Genomic DNA, 21,063 nt, shown 5'->3' with positions numbered 1-21,063 from the left:
TCACGTGCTTACAATTCACTTGGAAGATGAATACCGGCTATTTAAAAATTTAAAAGAAGGGGAAAAAGACATTGACTGGTGGGTAAAAAAAATACCCTGAGGCCTGGGCTGAAACACTGGCTTAGGGAAAGCAAGAAAACAACCGCCAGTCCAGATAGAGCTAAAACCTCAGACAGCCCCAGTTGCAATGTGACAATATCCAATGTCTAAGGAAGCCCATGATGGGATTCGCCCTCATATACAGCGACTCCTTGACCTAGGGGTTTTGAAAAGGTGTCAATCTGCTTGGAATACTCCATTACTGCCGGTCCGAAAGCCTGGGAGCAACGATTATTGGCCTGTGCAAGACCTGAGGGAAGTTAGCAAACAGGTTATGGACTTACATCCAACAGTCCCCAACCTGTATAACCTGCTGAGCTCCCTTACCCCTGACAGAGCCTGGTATACTGTTCTAGACCTTAAAGATGCATTCTTTTGTCTTCAACTTAGCCCTGCCAGCCAAGACATTTTCGCTTTTGAATGGAAAGATCCTGACTCCGGGGTCTCGGGCCAACTAACATGGACTCGACTTCCCCAAGGATTTAAGAATTCTCCTACCATATTTGATGAAGCCCTGTACTGAGACCTGGCACACTTCCGGGCCACAAATACTCAGGTAACTCTTCTCCAGTACGTGGATGACATCTTACTAGCTGCAGATTGTCAGAAAACCTGTCTCAAAGCCACCGGCCAACTGTTACAAGAATTGGGCGAACTCAGCTATAGAGCATCAGCAAAGAAGGCCCAGATATGCCGGAAACAGGTCAGTTACCTGGGGTATATACTAAAGGAAGGAAAAAGATGGTTATTGGAGGCTAGAAAAGAGACTGTGTTTCATATTCCCCCTCCACGAACTACAAAACAACTGAGGGAATTTCTTGGTACAGCGGGGTTTTGCCTATTATGGATTCCTGGGTTCGCTGAAATGGCAGCCCCTCTGTATGCCCTTACAAAGGGCAATGACTCTTTTTCCTGGGGAAAAGATGATCAGGCTGCATTTGATAATATTAAACAGGCTTTAATGTCAGCTCCAGCCTTGGGACTTCCTGATGTCACTAAACCTTTTCATCTCTATGTGGCCGAGAACCAGGGAATGGCTAAAGGGGTGTTAACTCAAAAGATTGGACCCTGGAAGAGACCAGTAGCTTATCTATCTAAAAAGCTTGATCCAGCTTATCTATCTAAAAAGCAACAGGATGGCCGACCTGCCTTCGGATAATAGCAGCAGTCGCCGCATTGGTAAAGGATGCTGACAAGCTGACCTTGGGACAAGATCTTACTGTTTATGCCCCTCATGCCCTTGAGAGTGTTGTCAGACAGCCACCTGATCGCTGGCTCACGAATGCTCACATGACTCATTACCAAACTTTGCTTTTAAATAATGACAGGATTACTTTTGCCCCAGCAACGGGGCTAAACCCTGCCACCCTGTTACCAGATCCAGAGATTCAGCCCCCAGAGCATGATTGCTTGCAGGTTTTGGCAGAAGAACAGGGATGGCGAAAGGACTTAAAAGACCAGCCTCTGCCGGATGCAGAGGTGACATATTACACAGATGGGAGTAGCTTTTTGGAAAATGGAAAAAGAAAAGCGGGAGCAGCAGTGGTGGATGGACACAAGGTAATCTGGGCCCAAGCGTTGCCTGAAGGCACCTCTGCTCAACGAGCAGAACTAATTGCCTTAACTCAAGCATTAACTTTGGGGAAAGACAAAAAGATAAACATCTACACTGACAGCAGGTATGCCTTTGCTACGGCCCATGTGCACGGGGCCATCTACCAGCAGAGAGGCCTATTGACGTCAGCCGGTAAAGAAATTAAAAATAAAAATGAAATCTTGGCCTTGCTCAATGCCTTACTACTGCCCACCAAGATAAGCATAATTCACTGCCTGGGACATCAGAAGGGAAATTCCAAGGCAGCAAAGGGAAATAACATGGCTGATCAGGAGGCTAAAGCAGCTGCTAGAGGAAGTCCTGCTCTAGTGATATTAACTACTGAATTGCCAGAAAAGGAACAGCTAAAATACTCAGAGGACGACCTGGAGCAAATACAGAAAAAACAAGGGACATTCGATGCTAATGTGGGAGCATGGATTGACTCCCCAAGGTAAGGTCATTTTGCCACAGGAAGATGCTAAGAGACTAATAGCGCAAATGCATCAATGGACTCATTTAGGGGCAAGGAAATTGACTGAAATTGTTCTCCAATCTCCTTACCGAATACTAAACCTCACTGCTCTAACTGAAAAAGTGACTCAGACATGTACCCCTTGCCAAAAGGTAAACGTAGGGAAGAATTTCCAAAGCTCGGGAAAACGGTTAAGGGGAACTAGACCTGGAATGCATTGGAAAGTGGACTTTACGGAGATCAAGCCGGCCAGGTATGGAAATAAATATCTTCTAGTCTTTGTAGATACCTTCTCAGGATGGGTGGAAGCTTTTCCCACCAAGAAAGAGACTGCTCTGGTTGTAGCCAAGAAGATTTTAGATGACATTTTTCCTCGTTTTGGAGTTCCAAAGGTAATTGGGTCAGACAATGGGCCGGCCTTCGTTGCTCAGGTAAGTCAGGAGGTGGCCAGATTGTTGGGGACTAATTGGAAATTACATTGTGCATATAGACCCCAAAGTTCAGGACAGGTAGAAAGAATGAATAAAACTCTAAAAGAGACCCTTACTAAATTGACCATGGAGACTGGTGGTCTTTTAGGGTCAGGAATACTCCTTCCTTGTTGAATCTCACGCCTTTTGAACTATTGTATGGAGTTCCTGATCCCTTGAGTCTCCTGGGAGACCCTCTTGACATAACTAGTGGTAACTCTGACTTGTTGTCCAGGTTAAAGGGACTGCAGCTTATTAAAAAAGAAATCTGGAACAAGGTTGGCAGTACATATGCGCCAGGATCCTTAGAGGTGCCACATCAGTTCCAAGTTGGAGACTTGGTTTATGTACGGCGACACCGTAGTCAAAATTTGGAACCCCGGTGGAAAGGTCCTTACTGCATCCTGCTCACCACCCTAACGGCTGTGAAGGTAGAAGGCATTGCTGCTTGGATCCACGCATCACACGTCAAACCCGCTCCGGAGGACTCCACTTCTGACTGGAAAATCCAGCCCAGTGACAATCCCTTAAAACTTAAACTTTTTAAGAATGTTAGCCGTGGGTGATATCCACAAACTGCTGGTGTTTTTGGCTCTGTTAAGCACTTACAATACTTGCTTGGGCTCCAGTCCTCACCAGCCCAAACTTTTGACTTGGGAAGTAACTAATCATAGACATATTATAATTTGGTCTGTTTCAAAGATAGCCCCACCCTTCACATGGTGGTCGGACTTGTACCCTGACCTTTGTAAAATGGCTCTAGGAGCACCTGCTAACTGGGATTTGCAAAGCCACCTAGACCCCAACATGGTTCCTGGGGACCATAGACGTGGGTCTTTTAGTGAGAGAAGGGGCTTAGATCCCTGGGGGGGGGGGCTGTGGGACCACCAACCACCGCGGTATGCTGCGAGTCCTAACCTTTTATGTATGTCCAGGACCCCACCAGCAACCTAAAATGGTAAACAAATGTGGGGGGAGAAATGACTTCTACTGCAAAAATTGGGGGTGTGAAACCACTGGGGATACTTACTGGAAGCCTACCTCCAGTTGGGATTACATTGTTGTTAAAGCTAATTACAGTCATGCCCAGCCCCCAGACCGGGGACCAAACAATAGGTGGACTAATCAGCCAATATGTACCACCTGGTGCCACCCCCTGCTAATCCGGTTCACAGACGCTGGAAAACAGATTTCAACTAACTGGGTGACAGGGTTCACTTGGGGCCTACGAATATATAAGGAAAAATATAATGATGGGTTACTTTTCACCATCAAATTAAAAATAACAGCCCCATCTGCTGAAGTAGGGCCAAATAAAGCTGGCCCTCACCTGGTTCCCCCAGTGAAATCAGACCCCCAGACTAAAGCCCCACGTCCAGCAACCCCATCACTGACTCCTAACTCAAAAATGGGTAAAGATTCTTCTTCCCCTAAGCCTCCTGGACCATACATTAATTCCCTAGCACAGGGGAATAACACCAACCCCAAGGTTACTGAGTCTTGTTGGTTATGCTTTGGAATTGCTCCCCCATATTATGAAGGAATTGCCTTTACAGATGAGATAAGTAACTCCCAAGAGGCGACAGCCTGCCGTTGGACGCAAAGGGAGGCTAGACTTTCCTTGTCTGCCGTTTCAGGGCAAGGACTCTGTGTAGGTAAAGTCCCCCCCAGTCATCAGTTTTTATGCAACCAAACCTATGATGTTGCAGGTCTGTCTGGGTACCTCATACCACCAATCAATGGATGGTGGGCCTGTGCGACAGGGATTACTACTTGTGTCAGTACTCAGGTGCTTGTCAATTCATCTGACTACTGTGTCCTGGTCCAGGTAATCCCCCGAGTCACCTATCACCCGTATGAAGAGCCCTTCCAATACTGGGACTCTGTGGGGGAACTGCTGATACAAACAAAAAGAGACCTGGGAATTTTCTTAGCCATAATGCTTGGGGTCGGGCTAGGAGCAGTAGGGACAGCAGCTGGAGGGTCGGCTATATCCCTCTGACATAGCAGGTTAAATGAGCTTAGGGCAGCTGTTGATGAGGACATAGAAAGATTAGAAAGCACAATTAGAGAGCTCAAAGATTCCTTACAGTCATTATCAGAGATGGTGTTACAAAACAGAAGGGGCTTAGATTTATTGTTTTTGCAACAAGGAGGTTTATGCGCTGCTCTAAAAGAAGAATGCTGTTTCTATGTCGACCATACTAGAGTTGTCACTGAGACCCTAGATAAGGTCAAAGAGGGCTTAAAAAAGAGAAAGCGAGAAGGAGCCCAAAGCCTAGGATGGTTTGAAGGATGGTTTAATTCCTCTCCATGGATGACCACTTTAATCTCCACCTTGCTAGGCCCTTTGCTAATTCTTCTCCTGATTGTAACTCTTGGCCCCTGCATTCTTAACAAGCTAGTTAATTTCGTGAGAGAACGGATCAGTACCGTTCAGGTCCTTATGCTTCGACAGCAGTATCAGCAATTAGAGATGCAGGCTAAATCTAGCCTGTAATTTTAGGGTTAAAATTATGCCAAAGAAAAAGGGGGGAATGAAAATTGGGAACATCCCAAATTAAAAAGAAAAACAACTGGACCTTGAATAAGGGCCAGCTAAGAAGAAAGAAGAACAAGTCAGGCAATTTAGGGGAGGACTGTCCTTGGAGCTGTGAGCTCCCCGCTACAGCTGCCAGCCCGCATTACTGCTATCTTTTCTGCTGACTAATCAATGTAAAGGCCTGATTTTTTTAGGAATAAAAACTCTGTGCTTAGTATGCTCAGGGTCGTCTCCTGCTTTGAAGGGACGACCCCCATTGCGATCGGAATAAACTGCCTCTTGCTTTTGCATCGAACTGTGGTCTGTGAGTCTCTTTTGGGGAGGGAGCGGTACTGACCCTGCACCAGGAGTGCAGGTTTTGCAATAGAAAGTAAAACTTTACAGCAGTTTTCAGTTCTGTTCCTTAAAAACAAAGTAAAGTTCCTAAACCAGGAGCTCACAGATTCCTGGTTAGACAGACCCCCACAACCCTGCAGAATAGCAAGGCCTCCAGCAGGCTACAGAAAAACAAAAATTGTTACATACAGACCCCAGAGAGGCAGTTTCTTTTTTCTTTTTCTTTTTTTTCAATGCTGTTTATTCAGGAACATTGAACAATCCTCGGACCCCGGGGAAAGCCAGCCCACAGCTTAAATAGCCTCTGGGTAGCCAACCCAGGCGTGCCACGGGGGCAATGCAGATAGGTCCACATACATGGAATCAAGCCAGATCCTTGGCCTTAGCCAAATGTGGAGTTGTTCGTGACAGAGAGCACTCACCATCGGGAAGGTGGAAGGCAGAAACCAGCTCCATCTTTAAGGCATAGCATTCCGCAGCTCTCTACAGTTCCCCCTTTTTGGTTTAGACGCATCAGGCAAGAGTAGAGGTCTGATCTCTGATATTAGAAATAAATTGGGACTTTGTACAGATGTTCATTTAGGTGTCATCCACCCAAAGAGCATCAGACCCGTCCGATACCTTTTTCTCAGAGGCGGGACCTGGGGCATCAACCCGCATGGAATCAGACATGCTCTTCTCTGGGTCCAAAGTGGCTGACCCTGAGTGCAGTGCTTAGCCTCGCATCCTGAGCGTATCATTTTAGCTTTTTATGGTATCCAACCATGCTTGGGGAGAATGTCCTGCTTCAATGGCTGTAAAGGCCTGAATGACCATGGCTGCATTAGGTAGAGAAAAAAGAAGTGGCTCTTTAACAAGGAAGCTTCTCAAAGCCAGACTCTGCTAGCCACGGCAGAAAGCAAAATCCCTTTGAGAAGAGGAACTCATCAGTCTGAGGAGCAAATATTTATGGACCTTAACTTTCCAGAGTGAGGAAGGGGTCAGGATCCATTAAGGGAGGCAGAAAAAAATACCTCTTCCTGGAAGCAGGAGCAAGAGACAGACTGAGAAGCCTAAAACATCTGAACTGGTAAGTCTGAAAGGGAAACTGGGAAAAATAAAGTAAAGTCTTTAAGAAATGGATTAGAGATTTAAAAAGATATTTTTCCATGTTGAAAATGGAGGAAGACACAATGACACAGTGCTTCTGGATAACATTTGAGTTTGGTTCTTTGCATACAAATATTTTTTTTCACTGGAGATTTCAGTTTTGTATATCCTCTTTGGAAAAGATCAGGATAAGACAGACTTGTTGAAAGAAGAGACTGAATAAACAAATGATAAATTATAGAGCAGAGGTTGGGGGAATGTTTGAATCATATTAGAGAGCCTTCAGAGATATCCAATCTGGTATTTACAATAACACCAAAAAGGGTGCTTCCAGATGAGAAAACTCCACAGAGGCTTGAAGATATTGCAAAATGGCAGCCCACTGAGATGCTGAAGAGAAAGTCTTCAGCTATAGGCCAACTTGGTCAGACTGTGTGTGTATTCATAAAGCTCAATTACTAGATGAACGTTTATATGCTAAAATAGAAATGGAGATCCTGGAAGATCCAAAATGGCAGCGGCCAGTGCGCAGTATATCTAAGGGGCACAGGATCTGAAACTGAAATTGGCGAGTGGAGGGGCAGTTAAAGCCAGAACTTCGACACTGAGGCTTCCTGAGCAAGAGGGGACAACCCATGAGCTGAGACCTTTTGGATCCAGGTCATCTGTGGAGATCTCTGGGGACTGAGTATGGTGAATATTCAACCCCCCTGCACTTCCCTTTGACTGGCCTCCCTCCTTCATCTTCATTGGAGGTGGCCAGCAGTGCCCTCTGCTCCAAGCCTGGCTCAGTGAGAGAACAGAGGCATGCAGAGGTGGGAAGCTGTACAGGCCTCCCAGCAGGTGTCTGTACCAGCTTCCCAGTTCTTCGGCTGCAGCAGGCACCTGTGTGGGCCTCTCAGCGGGCTGCTGTACCTGCTTCCAGTTTTTTGGGCCATTGTAGAGGCTTTCCAGGGCTTCCCAGTGAGCAACTGTACAGACATCCCAGGTCTACAGCAGTGGTGGGCAGCTGTACACACCTCCAGGGCCTCCCAGTGGGCATCTGTACCAGCCTCCCACACCTATGGTCATGGAAGCTGGGTGGCAGCTAGCCCTAACAGGAGCCTCCATGCTCTGTGACTGAGACAGCAGTAGTGGCAACCGCTAGTAAGGGTCTCCCTGCCCATCAGAGAAACAGTGGACACCACTGGGTTGATGGATCTCCTACATTCTCATTAGCCCTTGCAAGCACAAATCTGTGATTAGAGAACAAGACATACTCCCGTGCTTTCCGATTAGGCCTGATAGCTAGTGAGTGCCCCTTCAAGTGAATGCATGCGGAACCCCAGATCCAGGGTCCCTCTATGCTAGCGGCCAGACATCATATCCTCACACACACACACACAATGTGGCCAACAAGGGAATCTTGGGACAGCATTCTCAACATAGAAGCCCCTGTTCGGTGGGTCAATCAGTGGAGTCCAGTCAAATAATTCTGGAGCACAGGAAGATCTGAATACCAGGAGGATAGTATGGTAGGTCTGTAGGCCACTGAGGTATTCAGGGAACCTACACATGTGCATTGTGGTTGTGAACAGTGCCAGCATCCACACCTCCTCTTACACTTACATGCCACATTCCAGGCATCTACACACTCTAGCACTCTGTCCTTCAGGGCATACTTCCATGCACAGGCTTTTGCTTGTTCGCCTGCACTTGTACACTGGTGCCTGCAACTTTCGACCCTTAGCTACAGCTGAAACACCAACACACACTCTCAAACAGGAGGCTATCTCTCATTTTCCTGAAAAATACTCAAGACACCAGAGACAGATGGACCCAGTCTGAAGTACAGATTACAGGAACAAACAGCAAAGGTTACAGATAAGCAGATGGCTAGAGGTTGTTTTAAGAACACATCCAACAAAAATCAGGACATGGCTTCACTAACAACCCCCCAAAATCAATGGGTATTTTCATTCATCGAAAACACAGAAAAAATGATTTTAAACGTATGCTTATCCAGTTATTAGGGGCACATAAAGAGGTAACAGACAAATCTCTCAACTAAATAGCTACACAAATGGAGACATGTAAAGAGGAAATGAACATAGCTTTCAAAGAAATACAGGCAAAACAGCCAAACAAATAGAGGCACAATTGGTGGCATACAGAGAGGAAATGAACAACAAATTGAGGCCATCATATAAAGACAGTAATACACATTCCAACAGAAGAAGGAAATGGTGCAAAGCATGAAAACAGAATTAAAAACAATTAAAAAAAAAACGCAAACAGAGAAAACCCTGGAGCTGGAGAGATTTGAGAAAAGATCAGGAACCATAAAAGAAAGCATCACATATAGAATACAAGAGATGGAAGAGAGAATCTCAGGTGCTGAAGATATAATCGTAGAAAGGGAAACATCTCTCAAAGAAAAGGTAAAAGCAGAGAAGTTCTAAACACAAAACATCCAAGAAATCAAGGACACCATAAAAGAGAAAATCTAAGAATAATAGGAATAGACAAAAAGAAAGATTCCAGAATCCAAGGTCCAGAAAATCTTTTTGAAAAAATCATAGAAGAAAATTTTCCCAATGTAAAGAGATGTCCTTAAACATGCAAGAACCCTACAGAACACCAAAAAGACTAGATGAGAAAAGAAAGTCTTCATGTCACATAATAGTCAAAACACTGAATCTACAGAACAAAGAAAAAATATTAAAGCAGCAAGGGAAAAAATCCAAGTAAAATTTAAAGGTAGATCATTAAAGGTAGATCAGAATCACACCAGATTCCTCGACAGAAACTATGAAAGCCAAAAGGGCCTGGGCAGATGTCATGCAGACTCCAATGCACCACAGATGCCAACCCAGACTACTATACCCAGAGAAAAGTTCAATGTACATAGATAGAGAAAACAAAATATTTCATGACAAAACTAATCTTAAACAATATCTACACAGCAACCCAGTCCTACAGAATATACTAGAAAGAAAAATCCAATTCAACAAAAATGACACCCAAGAAAACACAGGTTATAGTTAACATCACAACAAAAATTAAAAGGAAACAAAAATTGAAATACTGCCAACTCCACAAAAAAAGGAACTAACATTCATTAGTCACTATCATCTCTCAACATCAATAGACTCAACTATCCAATAAAAAGATCCACACTAAAGGACTAAAAGAATGGTTGAAGAAACAGGATCCAACATTCTGCTCCATCCAAGAAATATACCCCTGTAACGAAGATAAATGGCTCAGAGTAAAGGACTGGAAAATTGTTTTTCGAGGAAATGGACCCAGAAAACAGGCTGGGGTAGCTATCCTAATATCTAATAAAATAGACTTTCAACCAAAATTAATCAAAAAAATGAGGAGAGGAACTTCATAATCATCAAAGCAAAAATCCACCACGAGATCATCACAATCCTGACTATCTATGCCCCCAATACAAGAGCATCTACATTTGTAAAGGAAACATTATTAAAACTTAAAAAACACATTGGTGCCAACACCTTAATAGTGGGAGACTTTGACACTCCACTCTCACCAAGGGACAGATTATCTAGACAGAAGCTATTATATAGGGAAATAATGGCACTTATAAAGGTCCTAAATCAAATGGACCTAACAGATGACTACAGAACTTTCTTTTTAATTTATTTTTTTTATTTTTCATCAATTACACTTTATTCATTCTGCATCCCCCCATAAGACTCTCCCTCCTCCCCTCTCAATCCTACCCTCTCTCCTCCCTCTGCATGCATGCCACTCCCCAAGTCCACTGATAGGGCAGGTTCTCCTCTCCTTTCTGATCTTAGTCTATCAGTTCACATCAAAAGTGGCTGCATTGTCCTCTACTATGGCCTGGTAAGGCTGCTCCCCCCCAGGGGGAGGTGATCAAAGAGCAGGCCAATCAGATTATGTCAGAGGCAGTCCCTCTTCACATTACTATGTAACCCAATTGGACTCTGAACTGCCCTGGGCTACATCTGTGCAGGGGTTCTGGGTTATCTCTATGAATAGTCCTTGGTTGGAGTATGAGTCTCTGGGAAGTTCCCTGTGTTCAAATATTCTGGTTCTGTTGCTCTCCTTGTGGATACCCTGTCCTCTCCAGCTCTTACTATTTCCCAGTTCTTACATAAAATTCCCTTCACTCTGCCCAACAGTTGCCCATCAGGCTCAGCATCTGCATTGATAGTCTGTAGGGCAGAGGCTTTCAGAGGCCCTCGAATATAGAACTTTTTACCCAAACTCAAAAGAGTATACCTTCTTTTCAGCACCCCATGGAACCTTCTCCAAAATGTAGTTAGTCACAAAACAAGCCTCAACAGATACAAGAAAATTGAAATAATCTCTTGTATCCTATCGGACCACCATGGATGAAACCTGGACAACAACAACAACAGAAATAGCATAAAGCCTACACACACACATGGAAACTGAACTACTCACTACTCAATGATAGTTGGGTCAGGAAGGAAATAAAGAAATTAGAGACTTCCTAGGACTCAATGAAAATGAGGCACATTATAACCAAAAGTGCAGTGCTAAGAAAAAATTTATAGCACTGAGTGCTTTCAAGAAGAAATTAGAAACATCTCAGACAACAGCATAATGGCTCACCTGAAAGCCCTAGGAAGAAAGAAGCAGACACACTCAAGAGGCATAGACAGCTGGAAATAATCAAACTAAGGGCTGAAATAAATCCATTAGAAACAAATAAAATAAATCAAAGAATCAATGAGATCAAGAGCTGTATCTTTGAGAAAATCAAGATAGACAAACCCTTACCAAAACTAACTAAATGGCAGAGAGAAACTATCCAAGTCAGCAAAATCATAAATGAAAAAAGGGACATAGCAACAGACACTGAGGAAATCCAATCATTAGTTCTTACTACAAAAGCCTAAATGTCATAAAATTTGAAAGATCTAAATGATATGTTATGTCTTCATTTTCATTGAGTTCTAGGAAGACTTTAATTTCTTTCTTTATTTCTTCCCTGACCCAGCTGTCATTTAGTAACAAGTTGTTCACTTTACATGTGTGTGTAGGCTTTTTGCCATTTCTGTTGTTGTTGAAGTCCAACTTTATTTCATGGTGATCAGACAAGATACAAGGGATTATTTCAATCTTCTTGTATCTGTTGAGACTTGCTTTGTGACCAACTATATGGTCTATTTTGGAGAAGGTTCCATGAGGTGCTGAGAAGAAGGTAAATTCTTTTGTGTTTGGGTGTAAAGTTCTGTAAATGTCTGTGAGGTGCATTTGATTCATAACCTCTGTCAGAGATATTGTTTCTTTGTTTAATTTCTGTTTTGTTGACCTGTCCTTTGTTGAGAGTGGGGTGTTGAAGTCTCCCACTATCAATGTGTGGGGATCTATATGTGGTTTAAATTTTATCAATGTTTCTTTCACAAATGTGGGTGCTCTTGTATTTGGGGCATAGATGTTCAGGACTGTGATGTCTTCCTGGTGGAATTTTCCCTTGATGAGTATGAAGTGTCCTTCCCCATCTCTTTTTTATTAATTTTGGTTGAAAGTCTATTTTATCAGATATTAGAATGGCTACTCCTGCTTGTTTCTTGGGTCCATTTGCTTGGAAAGTCGTCTTCCAACCTTTTACCCTCAGGTAATGTCTATCTTTATGCCTTAGGTGTGTTTCTTGTATGCAACAGATTGCTGGGTTTTGTTTACGTATCCATTCTGTTAATCTGTGTCTTTTTATGAAATGGACATTTTCCTTGATAGATTCCATTGACCAAAATTAAATCAGGATCAGGTAGAAAGATTGAATAGTCCTATATCCCACAAGGAAATAGAAACAGTTATCAAAAGTCTCCCTTCAAAAAAAAAAAAAAGCCCAGGGCCAGATGGTTTCAGCACAGAATCCTACCGGACCTTCAGAGATGAGCTAACTTCAATTCTCTTCAAACTATTCCACAAAAGAGAAACAGGATGAAAATTACCAAGCTCATTCTATGAAGCCACAGTCACCTTAATAACTAAACCACAAAAAGACCCAACAAAAAAGAGAACTTCAGATCTATCCCTCTTATGAACATTGATGCAAAAATACTCAATAAAATACTTGCAAACTGAATCCAAGAACACATTAAAGTTATTAACCATCATGATCAAGTAAGCTTCATCCCAGACATACAGGGTGGTGCAACATACAGGAATCCATCAATGTAATCCACAATATAAACAAACTGAAGGAGAAAAACACATGATCATCTCCTTAGATGCTGAAAAAGCATTTGACAAAATCCAACACCCATTCATATTTAAAGTCTTGGAGAGATTAGGAATAAAAGGCACTTACCTAAACATAGAAAAGACAATATACAGCAAGCCTATAGACAACATCAAACTAAACGGAGAGAACTTGAATCAATCCCACTGAAATCAGGGACAAGGCAAGGCTGCCCACACTCTCCATATCTCTTCATCATAGTACTTAAAGTCCTAGCTAGAACAGTAAGATAACTAAGGGAGATCAAGGAGATAAAAATTGGAAAGGAAGAAGTCAAAGTGTCACTATTCACAGATGATATAATAGTATACATGTTCGACCCCAAAATGCAACCAGGGAACTCGTTCAGCTGATAAACACATTCAGCAAAATGGCTGGATTAAAAATTAACTCAAAAAACCATTAGCTCTCTTGTATACAAAAGACAAAAGTGCCAAGAGAGAAACTAGGGAACAACACTTCACAATAGCCACAAATAACATAACGTTCCTTGGTGTGACTCTAATCAAGGAAATGAAAAACCTGTTCAAAAAAAATTTTTGATGTCTCTGAAGAAAAAAATTAGATAGAAGGTGGACAGATCTCCCATGCTCATGGAACAGTAGGATTAACATAGTGAAAATGGCTAACCTGACAAAAGCAATCGATAGATTCAATGTTATCCCCATTAAAATTCCAACAAAATTCTTCACAAAATTTGAAAGAACAATTCTAAATTTTGTATGGAAAAACAAAAGACCCAGAATAGATAAAACAATCCTATACAATAGAATAACTTGTGGAGGTTTCTCCATCTCTAACCTCAACCTGTACTACAGAGCAATAGTAATAGGAACTGCATGGTACAGGCATAGAAATAGAATGATTGATCAAAGGAATCAAATAGAAGACCCACACATAAAGCACATTTTATATATACTTGATTTTTCACAAAAAGCCAAAACCATTCAATGGGAAAAAAGGCAGCATTTTCAATAAATGGTGCTTGTCTAACTGGATGTCCTACATGTAGACATATGCAAATAAATCCATATTTATCATCCTGCACAAAACTAAGGTCCAAGTAGATTGAAGACCTCAATATAAAACCAAACACACTAAATGTGTTAGAAGAAAAGTGGTTAAAAGCCTTGAACTCACTAGCAAAGGAGACAACTTCCTCAACAGAACACCAAGGGCAAAGGCTCTAAACTCAACAATCAGTAAGTGGGACCTCATGAAACTGAAAAGCTTCTGTAAAGCAAAGGACATTGTCTTCAGGACAAAATAACAGCCTACAGACTGGGAAAGGATCTTCACTAACCTTATATCTGACAGAGGGCTAATGTCCAGAATATATAAAGAACTCAAGAAGTTATAAAGCAATTATTCAAGTAAACCAACTAAAAATGGGTTATATTATAGAGCTAAACAGAGAATTCTTTGTAGAGGAATATCTAATGGCAGAGAAATACTTAAAGAAATCCTCAAAGTCCTTAGTCATCGGGGAAATACAAATCAAAACAACCCTGAGATTTTACCTTATATTCATCAGAATGTCTGAGATAAAAAACTCAAGTGAAAACACATGCTGGAGAGGATGTGCGGAAAGGGGAACCCTACTCCATTGCTGGTGGGAATGTAAACGTATGCAACCAATTTCAAAATTAACCTGTCCCTTTCTCAGGTAGCACTTCCTCAAGATACAGCTATACCACTCCTAGGCATATATCCAAAAGATGTTCATGTACACAACAAGGATATTTGCTCAAGTTGTTTGTAGCCGCTTCATTTGCAATTGGCTGAAGCTGGAAATAACCCATCAACGGAGTTGGAAATATCCCTCAATGGAGGAATGGATAAAGAACTTCCATTTACACAATGGAATACTACTCAGTAATTAAAAACAAGGAAATCATGAAATTTGCAGGCAAATGGTGAGATCTAGACATGATTATGGTGAGTGAGGTATCTCAGAAGCAGAAAAACACACATGGTATATCCTTACTTATAAGTGGATATTAGACATATAATATAGGATAAATATACTAAGATCTGTACACCTAAAGAAGCTAACCAAGAAGGAGGACCCTGACTAGTAAGATGATCAATCCTCCCTCAGGAAGGCAAACTGGACATTGGAAGAAGGAAAAAAAAGAAAACAGGACAGGAGCCTACCACAGAGGGCCTCTGAAAGACTCTACCCAGCTGTATGTCAAAGGAGATGTTGAGGTTCATAACCAACTTTGGGCAGAGTGAACAGAATCTTAGGAAAGAAAGGGGACAGAGAAAGACTTGGAAGGGACAAGAGCTCCACAAGGAGAGCAATGGAACCAAAAATCTGGGCCCAGGAGTGTTTCCAGAGACTGATACTCCAACCAAGGACCATGCATGGAGATATCTTAGAACCTCCCCCCTCAAATGTAGCCCAGGGCAGCTTACTATCCTAGTGGGTTTCCTTGTAAATGGAACAGAGGCTGTCTCCAACATGAACTCAGTAGCTGGCTCTTTGAGCATCTCCCCCTGACTGGGGAGCAGCAGATAGAGGAGGACCTTCCCTATCAGTGGACTTGGATAAGAGCATGGAAGGCAATGAGGGAGGAGGGTGGGAATAGGAGGGAATGTGGGAGGGGGCTACATCCAGGATACAAAGTGAATAAGTTGTAATTAATGTAAAAATAAAATTTAAGAAAAGAAATGCAGATCCTCTTTAGTGTTGTATTGGAACAAGGTCATACAGTGGCTGGTGTGCTCCATTTTACAGAGTTTGGATAACTGAAATACACACACTATGCCATAGATTCATATTCAGAATTCCAGTGGGCTTTTGCCTTAAATTCTGGAGAGCATGATCCTTTGGTTGCAAATTTCTTAGAGATGATGAATGTTTTGGAGATGCCCTTGCAAACTGGGGCTGATGATGCTTCAGCTTGTACATCCATTGGAATTCAACAATGTTTTTGACATTATGACATGAAAACTGTTACAGATATAACTAATAATCCCACAGGTCAAACAATTATGAAAATATCTAACAGTAGTTTTTAAAAGATGGTCATAAAAAGAAGGGAAACACAGTATTTCCCAAAAAATGATTAACAATGATTTATCTATTAATGAGATAAACACCTGTAAGAAACAGTGGAATTTGGAAAGGACTGCTGAATTAGAACAGCATATAAAGGTCCTAATTCCAAAATGCAGAACAGAGAATGTGTTACCCTGGGAAAGAGATTTTGCATATATTCATATAGGAGAAGAGAAATTATGAGTTCCATCAAAACTAATAAAAATCAGATATGACAGAGGAAGAACACACAGAAGAAGAGAGAAATCAAGAAGACTAAACAGAAGAGGTAACATAAATTGATGATTTCTTCACATGGGAACAGCTGTGAAACTGACTGAGAAATAAAAAATGTCTCCAGCCAGAACTTCAATATTACATGGCCAATAAACATTTGGCTGCAATATCCTCAAAATTTATTATGTCATTCTTTTAATTGGCATAGATAAAATTGATTTACAGTTTCATTCCATCCTGTACATCTTATACATTTATAATTTTAGGACTGTATAATGCCTGTAAGAAATTATATGTTTGTAAAACAAAAGGACTAGGCACTGGAGATGCTGGATGAAACCTGACAGAGTTCATCCTTCTAGCATGCTGAGACATGGACACATTTGTTCCAGTATCTTGCATGTTCCAGCATTCTGGTTGTTACTGCCTCAACGGCTTCAATTGCTCGTTCTCATCAAAGCCTGCTCCCATGCAAGCTTTGAAGACCGCTACTAACCTCAATTGGCCCAGTATTTTAGACTGTTTCCAAACAGGACTTCTATTAAATCTGAAATTTCTCAACATTCAAAGACTGGACCACAAATGTTATTGCTTGCTTAATTAAGCATTTTCCCCAATTTCCTTTGTGCCCCTTAACAGGATTTCTGCATATCCAAAAAGTCAGCTAAAAAATTTCATGAAAACAAAGTCCAATTTATTTTAAAGGGGGGTTGGGTGGGTTTTTGGTTGTTTTCTGTGGCTATGAATGTTTATTGTCATTGGGAGATGGTTATAAGTTGTTAATGATCTTATTCAGAGAGAAAATAAGACTAGGTTATCAGGTATTGCAAGCTAATTGCTAGTTAATCAACTCATACTCATGTTAGACCTTAGTCTAATTTATCACAGCAGTATACATCCTAGGTTTAACAGATAGATATGACAATATATATAATTGACCTGTCTAAAGGTCAATTATATGAAGATATGTACATCTTCAAAAACTTCAGAGACCTGATGTATATGACTTTTAAAAGGTTTTTTATTATTTTCAAGATTCTTTGACAATGAGACAGGACATCTCCTGGCAGCACTCAGCCTATCTCAAAGAAGGTGATGAGCATAAAATAACCTTCATATCAAGATGGCTTCACATGTGGCAAATGAGCCAGCTGGGCAAAAAGAAAACGCCCTTGTTTCACAACAGACAGAATTCGCCTAAAATGGGCAAGCTTAAATGCAGGCTGAGTTGACTGTGGAACTCTGCCAAGACAGGGTAAGCAAGTCCTAAATAGTTCCTGCTTCACATACATGTCTGTCAAATACACTGAGTCAGAAGGCTGAAAATGATGCTCCAACATTACAGAGAGTTTGGGGTGCAGGCACCAAACTGTCTCTGTCAATTTTTTTTATTTTTTGGAAGCTGCTATCATGCACTCCCTGTTTCCTCCAGTATCTAATATCATTCCTTCTCAAGTCTCTGATGGGGTTGAAGACCAAATAGTTATAGTTTCACAATTAAGCTTACGTTGTTTAAAAATTAAGAAAATGTTTTCACATAGGTAATAATAATAAGGATAAAAGTAAATTTACATATAGAACTCTAAACTTGTCAAGATAGGATACTCAAATACTTTCTCCTTAGTTTCCAAAGGCACATAGATTGGACATTGTACATGTAAATCGTACCTAATAGTTTCCATAACTGTTTTATAATTATTATTGTATTGAAAGAAAAGGAGGCTTTGTTGGACTTAAAGGGGGGAAATGTTGGAATAATGTTCTTGGGCAATGAATACAATTTATCCTACTTCATTCAAATGGTGATTTCTCTACCCCACTATGTGGTTTCAATCCTCACATTGCATTGAATAATGTCTCAAGTTTGTGTAAACATGCCACCATTTGTTCTCTGTATTGTCAACAAAACAACAAGCCAATGCTGAGTAATGGAGAGAATAGGGTGGGACATCCTGGTCCTAAGGGAAGGAGAAAGAAATGAGTTGGAGGAGAGTAGAAGGATAGAGATCTCAGAGGAGAGGACCCAGAACTGTCAGGAGAGATTAACCCAGACTTAAGAAATGACTAAAAGCAGTTTAATATGGGAAATTTGAATATGAGGAAGCTATGTGGGATGGATGTTTAGGACTGAGTAATTATTGCCCAGCATTGTGCTCTAGGTTAATTAAATAAATCCTAGTCTCTGTGTGGTGATTTGGGTATACAGCTACTTTAAGAACCACTGCTGTTTAACTAAAAGACACATCAATAGTAAATATTAATAATCAATAGGAAGACCCAAAAGAAATATTTCCACTGGCCAGCACGAAGACATTTAAGAATATGATGCCCCATTTCCAAAAAGTGGAATAAAAGTTTTTTGGTTTTTCAGTATGTTGTGTGTTGTATGGTCTTGGTCACTGAGGAAACATGACATAGAAGCTTAGGCTCAGGGTTTTTGTGTGTCATCAGAACAATAAAACTCTATCAAAGATATGCTCTTCTATTTTGTCACTTCAATTAATTTCTCACTCAAGCATCTCCATGAAAGATTTGTATAAAGCCTCAAGGAGATTTTTACTGTTGAGTAAGAAAAATTCATACTATAATTTTAAAGGAGAAATTTGAAAGGTATAATATTTGGATGAACATAGCTGCTCGCAGAAGATCTGGGGTGTTAAGCAGTCATGCTAGTCATATATAATAACTTTGTATTTGGTTAGGGATACTCCACAGTTCTTCCAAACAACTTTGAAAGTATTCCTGTAATTCACCACCTCTCAGTAAATGTTAAGCTCCTACTGTGGAAGACACCACACAGTCTTTTTTCAGAACAAAGATATCACTGCAAAATCAAACTACAATCTTTCTCCTTGTTAGCTACCTTTCATAGTGCCAGATGTTGCTATGTAGAATGTTGGTAAAGAAAAGACATCAATGTTCTTATCCAGAACTTATCCCCTTATATTACAATACTAACCTGCAAGACAACATGGCCATTGGTGTAATAGTTTCATAACTGCTATAGGAAAACCAAATATTTCTGGTTGGATATGAAGCTTGTTTCCGAAGAAGAAAGTCAACCTGATAATTGAAAAGCCACTTAGAAGGCCAAGGCTTGGGAGGAGATAGGCCTTCCGATGAAATCTGCTGTTCTTATCTTGCTAAATTGTCTTGTTAAATTTTCTTCTATGAACTGATTTTTAATCTGAGGTCATCCCTTAAATGAAAGTACAAGACAAGTGCATTTTTCTTTATGTTTGAAGTCATTAAAATCATTGAATAAGACTCTTGCACTTAATAAGACAATGACTAAGCTCAAAGCATATATACTATTTGAACTATTGCTGAGTTGTTGTCATCAGTTCACTGACGGGTTGGTATTATATTGAAGCCACTTACCTCAGTCACAATGGTGAAGAGAAAAGTGCTTTGGTCATACACCCAGCCATCCTTACAGGGCTCTGTATCTGGCTCTGTCACATTGAAGAAGGTATCATTAGAATGTAGGAGATACCTCTGTGGTTGAACAAAGCGACGACACTTCTCTGGCCTCAGGTTGGAGTCCAAGGGAATGGAGATTCTCAGGAGGTCATCTTGGCTCAGGATCCTGCTGTCATTGTCAGAGACGTTGCCACTGTCTAGGATGGAGACCCAGCATCGATGACCAGGGATCGCTGCAGTGAAGTTTTCCAATAGTACATGAGGTGCCACCATCATATTGCAGATCAGAAAGAAAGCCACCTGAAGGATTTGAAATCTCCCCATGCCTCCGACCAGATTCAGGAGATCGTGAAAGGCCATAGAGGCTGAATAACTGTCTCCAACGGGAAGCAGAAATACTTATACCTAGGTAAGTATAAACCTTTAAACAAAGTTCTGCTTCACAGAAACACACTATGTATGTTTGATGTTCAGTTCTTCCTAATGTGCTGTTCCTTGCTTACTTCAGACCAGAGTCATAGAACTGGAATCTGTGGGTTGTTGGCATTAGGGAGTGACCTGTTTCCTAGAGTAACAAAAAAATACCTGGTAATATATTTTTTTTGTAATCCAGTCTGTTAAATATTTACTTTCTGAGAACATTTGTGCACCATCCCCCATGGTTAACTCTGGAAAATGATCTGCAAATTCCTTGAAAATAAGCCAGAGTTATTCTGTTCCTCTACATGCAGGTTTTGTAGAATGCAACACATACTGGGAATTACAGTGAATTATTTTTCATTTTGTATTTTTTGCAGGTATTTTGCTTGGTCTTGAATTGGTTCAACACAGTTAATAAAAATAATCTGGAGGTGATTGCAAATCAGTTATGGTGCAATTCTCCACCTTTGCTACCTGACCTGATTTAGATCACTTTATTCCTACTGTAAACATATGAAAGTTGTTAGAGGCTGGATAAAGACGGAGCCTTAAATGCACATCACTGCAAGTCTCACTTAAAAGTTTGATGATTCAGACAGCAAGTGTGAGGGGCTCTTGTGATCTAATGCAAAATGTGGTTTCATGTAGACATGCAGTAAGCCAAGATAAGTGTTGGAGATTTTGTAGTTCCATGAGTAACAGAGAGGCACATAGAGAGTTACATTTCCTAGTAAGGGGAGCATGGGCAGTCTCTGGTATGAACTCAGTTGTCTTCTCTTTGATAAACATCCCCTGATGTGGTGGTCTTACTAGGCCACAGAGAAAGAGGATACAGACAGTCCTGATGAGACCTGATAGGCTAGGAGTTCACTGTATCTTTAGAAATCCATTCATTTCTTTTGTATAAATAATTCTGATAAATTGAATAAATACATGAATAGACTCATACCTTGGTGTATATAGGGCAGTTAAGTGTGGGATACCCTGGCATATTGATGAGAAATATAGTATTAGCTTCACTATACTGTTTTGACAAGATGTGTCATTAGTCTATAATTTTACATTTAGAGTTTCCTCATTAG

At 41.0% G+C, this 21,063-nt stretch overlaps 1 protein-coding gene across 1 annotated transcript in view; it reads right to left on the bottom strand.

The window, feature by feature from the left end:
* LOC132654782 (solute carrier family 22 member 19-like) overlaps nucleotides 1-20,110 on the bottom strand; it is a 100,675-nt gene extending 80,565 nt beyond the window's left edge. The window contains exon 1 of the mRNA XM_060386084.1: nucleotides 19,520-20,110. Coding sequence (XP_060242067.1) covers nucleotides 19,520-19,921 — 402 coding nt within the window. The 5' untranslated portion in view covers nucleotides 19,922-20,110. The remainder of the gene's footprint in view (nucleotides 1-19,519) is intronic.
* Between the last annotated feature and the right edge of the window lie 953 nt (nucleotides 20,111-21,063).

Source organism: Meriones unguiculatus, chromosome 1 (assembly GCF_030254825.1).
Source record: "Meriones unguiculatus strain TT.TT164.6M chromosome 1, Bangor_MerUng_6.1, whole genome shotgun sequence".
In the NCBI taxonomy this organism is placed as follows: domain Eukaryota; kingdom Metazoa; phylum Chordata; class Mammalia; order Rodentia; family Muridae; genus Meriones; species Meriones unguiculatus.
Note: the sequence above shows the minus strand (reverse complement) of the source record. Positions and strands in the feature narration are given on the sequence as shown.